The 11,999-nt window shown below is 39.6% G+C and overlaps 1 protein-coding gene across 6 annotated transcripts; it reads left to right on the top strand.

Moving 5' to 3' along the window:
• The first annotated feature begins 3,641 nt into the window (after positions 1–3,641).
• aftphb (aftiphilin b) lies at positions 3,642–11,723 on the top strand. Of its 6 annotated transcripts, XM_067237076.1 has the most exons (11): positions 3,642–3,676; positions 3,775–3,816; positions 5,314–6,884; positions 7,093–7,277; positions 7,430–7,556; positions 7,969–8,025; positions 8,256–8,372; positions 8,601–8,661; positions 10,272–10,370; positions 10,607–10,730; positions 10,816–11,723. In XM_067237076.1, exons 3-11 carry the CDS (start codon positions 5,352–5,354, stop codon positions 10,964–10,966), a joined length of 2,454 nt encoding a protein of 817 aa, XP_067093177.1. In that variant the 5' UTR covers positions 3,642–3,676; positions 3,775–3,816; positions 5,314–5,351; the 3' UTR covers positions 10,967–11,723. The 6 variants fall into 6 exon arrangements, 5 of the variants coding, with proteins under 5 accessions (XP_067093177.1, XP_067093176.1, XP_067093178.1 ...); XM_067237075.1 differs by having other exon boundaries at positions 3,643–3,816; XR_010876705.1 differs by lacking the exon at positions 10,816–11,723 and having other exon boundaries at positions 3,643–3,816; positions 10,276–10,370; positions 10,607–10,639.
• Positions 11,724–11,999: the final 276 nt, after the last annotated feature.

Genomic DNA, 11,999 nt, shown 5'->3' with positions numbered 1-11,999 from the left:
TTCTACTCCCAGCTGATCAGCGAGGGTCTTCCCAAAGTCAAGAAAGCAAATTTTACATGACAGGCACACTTTTCTTCTGTATCCAAGATAATTACAGTATAATAATGGCTGGCACTAGGAGACTAATGTGTGTGTGTGTGTGTGTGTCAACCTGTGTTACATGTCCATCACAGGAGAACTGTAGCCTTAATTTTTTATTTGTGTTGTGTGTAACTGGGAGCTTTCTTGGTTTTGGACTCGGTTCAGAGTCCTGAAGCTTAAAAATAAAGGCAAATTAATCATAGATTTGACCCTTAAAGCCTACATTAAATTATTATTATTACTAAAACCAATGAACAGAATAAGACTTTCTGGATGCTTGTGGTTCAACAAAAAGGCTTACTCAGCCATGTAATTTCTAGGAAGGATGGGGGAGGGAGATAGCACGTAAACATTTCCGGATTCACTCTTAATCAGAGGGCTTGAATAGATAATGCACTATATAGAACACGTCATTAAATGGTAACTTGATATTGTGTAAGCTCTTTGTTATAAGTCTTTCTGTGGTGCTCTAAAAATGTTACAGCTCGGAATCTCCTTATGATCCCATATTTCCACACGCTATCCAGCTCTAGGTCTGATTGTGACACAATACAGATCTAGAAAGAGACTACTCTAGACACTGAACTCCCCTGGAATTTAATCTTGTAGCAAAACAGTAAAATATATCATTTTAAAACAATTTAATCGTAAAGTTGACAAATGATTTACAATAACTAAAAACAAATGCGCCCTATACCAAGTGTTGACCAGTTTGCATTGCAGGCTATGAATTTGAATAACTTTGTTCTCTGACCCATAGCCCTCTGTAAACTTTTTTGGTGGAATCCATAAATGTTGAACTGAATGTCATAATTTCCCGATTGTAGTCCGATGCTAACAGGCAAGGTGAAATTAGCGTGTCTTCTTTCAGTCACTACGGGTGGAAAAAGAAAACCCAGACTATTTAACCCCCTTTGTTACTTTGCCTTTTGACTCTGGATGTACTTTGTTTAATATAACTTGGTTTGCTTGGTTTACACACAAAAAGGAGTAGGAAGTCATGTGATGTGAAATCCAAATTTGACCAGAATAATTATTTTTTAGGAATGGCGATGTTAAAAACACCTGGGGCTTACTACCCCAGTACTGCATAGTTATTGCAATTTTTGTAGTTCCGAAGTTGAAGTGAGCATCCAAGCAGGTGTCAGGGACTTGTGTGTCAAACTACTGTAAAACAGGACTGTAAGGGTAACATTGTTATCTCTGCTAAACTGCTGTTCAGAGGAAAATTTGAAAAGAATGTTTATTATTTGAAAATGTTTTGAAAAAGCAAATGTGTATTTACCAACAGTCCTATGAAGTAGATGTAGATTGAGTTTGTGTGATTGTATTGTGTAGTTGTACAGTTATGTATTCCTTACATTTATTATAATGACAAACCCTGAGAATGGTCCACCGAAGTCTTTTTCTAAACTTTTGTCTGTGGAAATATCAGAAAGGCTTTTAGAATCTCAACAATTTATTTATCTGATTTTATATTTGACAACCTTCCCTTTACAACGTGAATGGATGCAACTGCAGTGCTTAATGGTGTAAGTGAAGTATCACCAAACAAGTTATTTTGTTAAATGAAGATTATCAGATGTGTTAAAATAAAACATGCTAGATGGTCAGGTTTATGTATTGTTGTTATTTTAAGCACCTCACACACCTATTTAACTGATTTCTTTTTTTTCTTTCTGATTTCTTATACCATAAAATGTTAAATAATCTGAGCTCAATGTAACTTCTTTGATGGGGGAAAACTGGCTTCTGTAAATGTTTATATTTCCCAAGTTTTTGTAAAATGTACTGCCAATACACTTCTCTTCTTTGAATGCAGTGGTTCTCAATGTGTTTTTTTCTGAAAGTGCTGAGAGCAACTCATTGTGTTCAATTTGACATTGTGCCATCTAGACAACAAGAGTCTGTGTCATTTTACTGCTTAACTGTAAATCTAAGGATAAGTTCAAAAAACGTGTGTACTGTAAGTGTTTCAGACACAGTGTATCAAATGTTGACTAAAGCAGATGAAAAGAGAATTACAGACAAGTACAGGGTATTTGTATTTGAAAAACCCAAAGAAGATAATACATTATTGTAACCAATTTCCAAGCTATTTTGCATACATATTTATACATGTTTACATTTTTATAATTTGCATTGTTTGTCTGACCTGACAGCTTTCTCCTAGTATCTGTATTCCCATACAGACTACAAACCAACCCCATAAAGTAGTGTTGATCACAAGGGGTAGGAACTTAGTACAAGTTCAAAGGTTGCAAGTTCATGTTTACAGTATGATTTTCCACTCAAGCTCTGTAGCACCCTCTGCTGTCTAAAGAAACTATTGCGAGGGCAATAATAATTTTAAACATGGAGAATTTGGATTAAGACCGGATGGCTGCATCACAGTAACATCGACCATTTCGTAAACAATGTCTGAGCAGTAATGAGTATATTTGTGCAGGAAAAGTTCTAATTTGTAAATCATAATACTATATTTTACATATTACATGGTGTGATGAGGGTACTCAAGAGACAAGCCTACTCCAGCCCATAGTTACGGAGGACCAAACCTGTGATAATAATACATGTCTATATCTATGCTATCCTTTATTTGTTCATTAAATTACCATTATAATAATGGATGTATTTATTAAGGGTTTATGCATGAAATTGTACATTTATGCATGGGTGTGTACATGTATTTCTCAAAGTGGCAGGTTTGGTCCTCCATACATGCTTATTCAAGCGATTCTAAACATCACAGTTGACCTTAGGCGCCACACCTCTTACAGTTGGTACCATCTCGCTCGAAATTTAAATGTGTCAATACATGCCAACATTTTATATTCACACTCCTTGCCCCACTGGAGGAGTAGAATTAGGCCTACACAAACCAGAAAGTTATGGAGTCATCACAGAACTGTCTCAGAACAAGTAAGTAGCCTAGCCGTAACAAACAAATATTGTCTTCAAGCAAATATTGTTGAATGGCTACTGAATATAGAAACTTAACAGCCCATGTGGTTTTTGTGTTTCATTAGAATTGCATGAATAGAATACATTAAGGTTTTATCTTACTGCCTTTTGTTAATTGGGCTGGACAACATCAAAGAAAACATGACAAAAAGTATCTTTTTTTGTAACCTACCTATTAGTGGGCATGACAAAACTCTAGTGCTGCCCCTACTGAACTAGATTGCGATTATAGAGTGGTCATATTTATAAACTAGTGCCACCATTCTAATTGGTAAATTAAATTGTGCATAGGCCTATGTATGACTGTAAAGCCTTAAACACCACTAAAGGTGTATAAAGAGAACTAACAAGACACTTGTGAATTTTAACACTTCTCTAACTTTATTTTTTAATATGATCAATGTGTCGTTCAGTTGATCATAGTCTTCTACAGGCTGTAGTACAAAGCAGAGCTGGTCTGTGTCGTAATATCTAGGTTGAGATGAAGGTTTGTCACAACCTTTTATTCAACCTAGCGGAATTCCCGGAAGTACAGCATCAAGGATATCAGCATTTGAAAGCTCTGGCGCTACTAACGACGGTCCATCTTCTCAATTGAGAAGGCCTACCTTTGGCTGGTTGGTTGTACGGGGTGCGGTATTCCATCTTCAAGCGTCAGAATAAACCTTTATAAACAAAAAAGTGTTAATTTATTTGAATATGTTCTTTATTATCATTGTCCAAGTTTAGATGCCGTTTACATGAAACAGACCAGCAAGACATCTGAAGAAGGTAAGATTAGGACCGCAACTATTCTCAGCTGAGAATGAGCGAGATACTAGCCTACAGTAGCATTGTTGAAGCAGACTACTGTACAATACTGTAGCTAACAATGCTTACTATCTCTAAAACTATGCTTTCGAAATATTGTAGTCTACATAGTTTACTAGATTGCAAGCTAGATAACGGGGCGTCAATGCTATCTAGCCATTTCACGTCTTTTGCAGTTAGCCGTTACTGTCTGTAGGCTAGCATGCAAAATAAATATGTGTGTTATCTAGTTGCTAGACAGGTAGCTACTGTACTACTGTAGTAGCTGAGCTAGCTTGGCTAGTTTTAACGTTGAGGAGGTTAGGTTTCCCCTAGCTACCATACTGTGTAGCCAAAGACGTGTTTGGAACGTTGTTTTGCTACTACGGACTTCGTGTCACCTAAATAGACTGAATGCATCTTGCAAAGCTATGTAATATTATGGCAGTCTACATTGACTGCCATAATATTGTATTAAGACATTAATACAAACGTTTCTGTAAACGTGAAGATATTTCAATTTAATCAAAATATCTCGTTAGCTGAAAGCGTATTAACAAGGCAGCGTGAGTTAAAGTGGCTCACAAATCATGAGGTTCCAGTTTCCTGTAAATGATCCTTGTGCAGCGGGTTAGGATCATATTACTTGTCTAAACCATGGACAGTTGACTGCTTTCATTTAGCAAGGCTACAGGTTGAATTGGCATTTTGCCTTGTCAAGCAGACAACTTGGGCTTTATTTTAGGAAAGAGATGTAGGCCTTTTTAATCTCATATTTGGTTGAGTATCATTTAGGTGTAGAGCCATGAACACCAAATATAGCACAGTCATACAGCTGGGGCTACAGCCGTTTCTGTTGGCACAGTGATGAGGGATAAGATGCCTGGATCAAGTTACTCTGGCTGATAGAGGATGTGGCCTGCTGCCGGGCACCTTTCCATTCCTAAAACCCAATACATCAAACAGTGATAAGAAAATAGCTATTAAAAAGATAAAAATGTAGCGTGACCTACTCTTATTCAACTAAGTTTTTCTTCAGTCAAGGTCAAGGTTTTTGTGGTTTGGTTGCTAAACCTGTCCACCTGCATACCACATTCGAGATACTGAAGAATCAAGAATCTTTTTATGTCAAGGTCATACTGTATGATATTAGCATAGACAAGCATGTTTGTTTTATTTAGTGATGCAATTTGAGAGAGCATGCATTTTTTTCTGTTGAAAATTGTTATACCAAATCTGAGAATGTTATTATTGATATATTTTTTAGCTTGTCTGCTTTTTAAATTTTTTTTATAGTGATGGCTTAGAGAGAAAGCAAATGTAGAGAGAGATGGGATGACATGCAGCAAAAAAAGCCTGGGCCTTAGCCTATGTGGTATGTGCACATGTTTGGTGAGCCACTGGGGCGGCCGTAATGATATTGTTCATCAAAACTCTTTGTCTCTCTCTTTATCTGTTCCTCTGGTGTCCACCTTTCAGGTATATGAAGCCGTCTGTAGCTTCTGCCAGGAGAGACCATGGAGCCAGACATCATGCCCATGTACTCCTCCTCGCCTCCTCCATTGGACGATGATGACGAGGCAAGCACAGAAGAGGATGAGGATGACTTTAGAGAATTCAGGGGATTTTGTGGGGCAGGGTCTGACAGCTTTAGCTTCTCCAAGTTCACTCACCTGCCCCCATCCGACCTGAACCAGCCCAGCCAAACCATAGATGCTGCAGAGCACTTTGCTAACAGTGGAAATAGAATTTCTCAATTAGGGGATTCCATCCCTGAATCTCACTTTGTGGAGAAATCCCAACCCACCTCCACCATTACCACTGGAGTATGCAGGGCTCATCAACAGAAAGAGCACTGCTGTAACAGGGAACACCATAAGTCCCCCACCAACGTGCTCACAGAGGGTGAGACCTTCAGGCATTCAACTTTTGGGACCAATTCAGTTTCTGCACCAGGTGCCCACTCTTTAAGCGAGGAAACCGGGTTTGTGGAACTGTCTGTGTTCTCAGAAACTCAAGTACATCCTTGGTGCTGTGGCTTCACACCTTCTGGTACTGCAAAGGACTGGGAGGATAGAGCCGAAAGTACAAATAGGGAAGAATGCTTGAAAACCAAACAGCAGACAGTCACAGGCCCTGAGCTGCGATCTGTAGCAGGAGAAAGGGTCAGGGATCGCACTATCATCCATCACTGTGAGCATGGGGATACAGGATTCACACACCCTCCTCAGGACCACCACCTAAAGGCTCCCGCTAGTCTCTCTTGCCCCTCAGAGGTGCTTGATTCTGGGGATGAAGACCTGGAAGACCTTAGGAGTGAGGACAGGACGCCAAGTCTGAGCCAGTCTGTACATCTTAAAAGGGCACCTGAACTGGTAGTTGGAAAGTCAGATGAAGAGAAAGAGGTAGAGATAGATAGTGAAGAAATAGAGCATAGTGCCTCTCCTCTAAACAACACAGTCAGTGAGTCTTCAAGTGAGGACTTTGCTTCGTTCTGCGATGCTGTGTCTCCAGATGGTCTGGAGGATTTGGGGTACTTTGTCCAGACGATCGATAATCCTTTGCCACCTGCTCCAGAGAAAAAGGAGGTGGTGTCAGGTTACATCAGGGAAGAGACTGAAATCCAGTTGGAAGAGGAGAGGGAGAACATCAGGGATGCTGGGATTTCCCCCAGCCAATTAAAGGCCTCTTTAGAGGAGTCCAGGATACAAGGGGAAGAGGAGTGCTCTGCAGATCTCAACCAAAATCAGAGAGAGGTTGGGGATAAAGACCTTGACCAAGCCCAAGACAGTGGAGTGAGGGAGTGGGCACAGAGTGGCCTCCCCCCCAGTGACAGCTTTGCAGACTTCTGCTCGGCACCCTCAGATCAGGAGGAATGCTTGGAAGGAGAAGCTGGAGGAGACTGGGTGGAGTTTGGTGTAATGGGGGCTCCGACTGAGTTGGTGGCCACCTGGGCAGATTTTGGAGATCTTGGTAGTTCGGCTGGGCAGAAAGAAAACGAGACGGAGGACAAAATATGTCAGAGGGACACTGCCGCAAAAAGAGAGCAAGTGAGCAAAACTTTTTTACTAAGTCGGCACATATCCACTTAATTGTGTGTTATGTACAGTGCATTATATTAACAGGGAATGAGACTTTGTTGGTAAATTCAATTATTAAATACTTTATTAATTAAAAGTCTGGATTACTCAAGTAGCATATCTCAAAATGTTTTGATTTTTACCTTTTAGTAAAAAAAACATTTATTGCGTCTCTTAGGCCTTATTTTCTAGACAACTCCACAGACTTCTTCAGGAGAGTTTCCAGGCAGTGAAGATCCAACAGGAGAAAGAGGAGGAGGTGTGTGTGCCCAGCCTTGGGGCATTGCTACAGCACCACGACACTCAGCATGAGGATGGAGAGAAGAAACAGGGGGAGGAGAAACCCCACTATGCAGCCCACTGGTGAGGGAGGGCTCTACACTACAATGATGATGATCTATTGATGCACTAATTATGTGACAAATTAATGAGTATTATAATTAATGTTTTAATGACATGTGCGCATGTGAATGTTCACACAGTCGTGTGATATCACCCCACGTTTTATGACTCAGGGTTCCGAGAGGTGTGTGGCGACAGCCCTGTGAAGTCCATGACGCCTTTGGCCTGAAGTTCCAGTGGGGGGGTTCCCACAGCAACAGAATACTACTCCACTGCCTGGGCATGGATACCAGAAACATTGTGAGTGTGGGAAAGAGAGTGCCTTAGAGACTGGAGCACAACCAAATAAATTTAAAAAGGCTGTATGTTAGTAAGTATATATGAACATATATTAATGGTAATAAGCATCTGGTACAAGCCTTATTACCTATTATCCAAGACTTCTGTCATCTTCCAATATCACTAGCACTAACCCTTTTTAATTGTTAACACTCATAGTCGTATTTTTTCATCGTATTTGACAACTGAATAGAGCCACTGAATGACGTAAATGATTACAGCTGTGTGGATAACATGTGCTCTCTTAAATCTAATCATATTGGACAAGGTGGCAAAAAAAAGGTTACATTTCAAGAGCCTTTAAGATCTAAGTTAAGTTGCAGATCTCTGTTCAGCCAAATTCAAATGGAGTGTTTTCTGCTTCTCCCTGTAGCTTTTTACTGGAGAGACCAAGCAACCAGTGATTGTTCCTGCCTTTGCAGCCAACCTCGTGAGTGGAGTGTTGGCAACATGGCCTGACTTTTTATGTATTTTTAATTCTAGACCCTCCCACTAGCACCATGGCTAAACTCATTTTTGCAGTGTGCCATGCCATGTTGCTTATGTAAACTCCAACGCAAGCCAAGGTGTTATTGGAGTAAATATTAGGGTTAGATTGCCAGTGCTTAATACAATGTGTAAAATACCTCTCTCCTCTCTGTTTTTCTCTTTCTCATCTAGGGTATGTTAGAGCCCACCAAAGAGTCAGTGAAAGCAGCAGGGCAGACAGCTGAAACTGCACAAGTACTTCCTGGATCCCAGGAAACAAGAAGAGCTCTCTCATCAGACTCGGCACAGGTACTAAACACAGAGGCTTACATGTCCCCTTTCTGCAGGATATGAGGAGCCATTACAGGTGTGAGCAGTGTGGCTAAACCCCCAACCTTCCTACCTGAACTGTCAATACCCTCCCAAATCCCAATTACTTAATGTTGTACCCTCGCCACATATTTAGATGAAAGGATAAATTATAGATTAGTTTCAGGAAAGATGTATTCATCCTTTCCCCCCCCACCACTCCACTAGGCATCGTTCTTGACCAGCCAGTGTGACAGGAGCAGCAGTGGCCTTAGCAACCCTCAGGACGGTACGTCCCCTTGTTGACTTCCACAGACGGAGATAAGAGTACCCTCCAGACCTTCTCCTGAAATACACAGGCTTTGTCTTTCTTTCTGGGGTTTTCCTTTCTTTTGTGGCAAAACCTTCTGTACTCTATGGTTCTCTCACTGTTCCCCTCTGTGTTTCTGTGTCTCCTTTTTCTGTCTTCACCAAATTGTATAATTTCTCTGACTTTGTATTGAATTCTAATGATGGAAAAACCCGGCTGTCTATCTTTCTTGTTTTTCCCTCCTTCCCCCTCTTCCATGATGGAGTATACTGTATCAAGGAGTATACCTCAGACCTACTGGCTACCTCATTTGCGCTGTATGAAGTAATGCACTTGGGCTGTTAGGCCTTTTACTTTAACAGTATAAGAGGTTAAATGTGGACAAGCCATACACAAATGCACTGTTTCTTATAAATAATTCTCAAATATAGTATTATGTAAAAGTAGTGTAGTCTAAAAGCAGACAAAGTATTTAGAGTGACCACACAGACGACAGGGGAATTAACTATAGTTATTATTTATGTCAGATATGACGGAAATTAACTTGAATCTATAGTGTGGAGTGGACAGCACTCTTCATGTGACTTCTGAGATTTTAGCATCCCACTATAAACATACACGGTGCTGAAAATTGTTGATTTTTTTCCCAACGGTTCTTCCTTGATATGAGAACTCACTTTGCATTAGTTCATGTCTGATATTTAATCTGGTTCACACTACACTTTCAGGTTTTACAGTGTAGAAAGCTTAGATCCTCGTTATGCTGCTACATGTTTCATTAATGCAACATTGGCTCTTTATCACTGGAGATAAAGATTTATGTATAAATCCCTTATGAATGAAAACGTTTAAAATGTTCTTAAAAAATTCAGTACACATGGAATTTGTAACATGGCTGAAAGTCCATCAGGCTAATAGGTAGATGATTGTACTATGAAGTGGAACGTGTTTTCAGACACCGTAAATCAAGTTCAGCAAAAGGCTTGTTAAACTAACCCCAACCGTTTTTCTACCCCCCACCGCACTGAAATACTTAAACCCCATGTTAAGGGATTGCAATAAAAAGTATTTTAAAACCTCTGTTCTGTAAATAAACATGTTGTCAACATAAAACATGTTTTAAACAGACCTGTCTCTTGCTTTTCTGTCTGAATGGTACTGACTGCTTTTTTCTAAGCGGATACCAGGTTTTTCTTGATCTTCTTTTCATTTATTCAAGTTAGTACTAAAACTGGCCACAAGCTTAGTCCTGACACTTTTGATACCTTTGGCGAGATTTTGTAATTTACATAAAACAAAAACAAAAGGATTTGGCAAATATCTGTAAATCAGGTTATGTCAAATCTAAATATGCTATTTCATACAACCTACAAAATGTAACACAGTGAAACAAAGTTTATATAAAGGGTATTATCTAATAAAATAACATTTAAGTAGTTTCATATCACAATGTTTGAGTTTTGTGGGCAGAAATTTGTCAAATCAAATGTCTTTCAGTATACAAAAAAGCTGTTTACGTTAAAAGTGAATGGGTATGTCTCTCGCTCACTGTACCCTTTGCATACCCCTTGCATACACTGTGTCCCTAGCCAGCAGAGGCACATTTGTGTTAAACCTTGATTATTTTGGGCCTGTGGAGGACTGTGGGTCCAGCAGCAGCAGCAGCAGGAGCAGCAGCCCTCCACCAGGTACGTATAGCTCTGCTGTGATTTGACATAGCCGCCATCACTCCTCCATTTTGGATCAGCTATGGCTATGTAACACCAAATCACTGGCATTGACAGTTTGCTTCACTGGTCTTTTTTAATGTTTTTTTTTTTTGGCATCAAGTTTCTGTGTGCTTGTTGTGCCTTGTATCTTCCTTCTGGTGGAAAACAACTGGTGGGGTAAATTTCCAACTCCAAGTGTGTTTGTGTTTATGAAGGGGTAGACCGTGAGCTGTATGAACTGACCACAGCAAAACTGGAACCCAGAATTAACAGTTGCCACCTTGAAGAAACCTTCAATCGCCTTATGTCCTCTATGGAGATAACCAGCACTGCTACAAGGTCAGAATCTAATTTAGTTGAAGGTAGAGTCTTAGGGGTGTGTCTATAAGTGTTTTGTGTGTGTAATTGTCTGTGTGTCAAGCAGTAACCGAGAACCACAGCAGGACAAAGATCTGAGTGCGGAAGCAGCTGCTGTGGTGTGCGAGGTACCAGATCTGTCCTTCATGCGGGCCAAGGTCCTGATGTTTCCCAGTATCCTCATACCACCAGAGGGCTATTCCACAGCACTGAAGTGATGGCCCACACACAGACTTTAAGGTTATGGCCAGAAGTCATGGATATATCAATTCCCAACACATGGCTGTCACTGACACTTTCCAGTCACCTACAATCTAAACAGAAGCAATATAAAAATGTATCTACCCCAAATAAGTGAAACACTGAATAAACAGACTGAGGTCTACTGTATCATAAAACTTTTTAAATACTACGATTACGGAATGTTTTTGCCTCTTGATAATTTGGCAGACGTTTTCCTCCGTGCCTCTTGGGAAAAGATTCAGATTATCCAGAGGTATATGGGTATCCCTGGTTGGGAATCATTGTCCTTAGCTGTATTTAATAGCTTTAGATTTGTTGTAATAACTTTGGGGTGCTGAATATATTTTAAAATTTAAATTTAAAATGTATTTATTTATTTGCATATAATGTAGAGTGCAAGAATTTCTTCCTTTGATTAAAAAGAGAACATTTAATTTGTACTTGGCTTGGTACTTTAATTGACATGGAAATGGAAACACGTTGATGACAAAATAGTTTGTTCGCCTTCAATATTTCAATATCCTTTATTCTACAGCAATGGTCTTTAAACTAACTTCAATTCTATGGAGTTTTTGTGGAGCTAGTTCATTAGTTATTATTAATGTAACACAAAATGGATGACTTATTAACTGTCTTAATAGCTGAAGTATTTCCCTAGTTTAAGTAAACTTTGAAGTACTGATCGAACACAACTAGCCTACCAATTGTTCTGAGACCACAGTTTCTTCTGTCATGCATCTGTCATCTTTCACTCACTCACACACACACTCAATTTGGAAATTTACACAAAAGGTTTCTGTCTTTGTAATATTTATATTAAAAAGTGATGTTTCAGTTAAATGTTTTTCATGTTCATCTGTTGGTCTAAAATAAAGTGTCTTGCTAGTCATTTAGACCTTTTTTCCATAAAAAAGATTTGGTATTAAATACAAATGGAGCTTAGTTGCCTACTGAGTTGTAAAAGCACTCATTGTCAATGCAGTCTCATCTGGATTGCTGCAGTGCACT

Source organism: Osmerus mordax, chromosome 5, assembly GCF_038355195.1.
Source record: "Osmerus mordax isolate fOsmMor3 chromosome 5, fOsmMor3.pri, whole genome shotgun sequence".
In the NCBI taxonomy this organism is placed as follows: domain Eukaryota; kingdom Metazoa; phylum Chordata; class Actinopteri; order Osmeriformes; family Osmeridae; genus Osmerus; species Osmerus mordax.
Note: the sequence above shows the minus strand (reverse complement) of the source record. Positions and strands in the feature narration are given on the sequence as shown.

Coding starts and splice junctions, on each gene's coding strand:
- aftphb (XM_067237076.1), top strand. CDS start 5,352: ATGGAGCCAGACATCATGCCCATGTACTCCTCCTCGCCTCCTCCATTG. Junction 7,278..7,429: donor CCCCACTATGCAGCCCACTG/GTGAGGGAGGGC, acceptor TTTATGACTCAG/GGTTCCGAGAGGTGTGTGGC. Junction 8,373..8,600: donor TCTCATCAGACTCGGCACAG/GTACTAAACACA, acceptor CCACTCCACTAG/GCATCGTTCTTGACCAGCCA.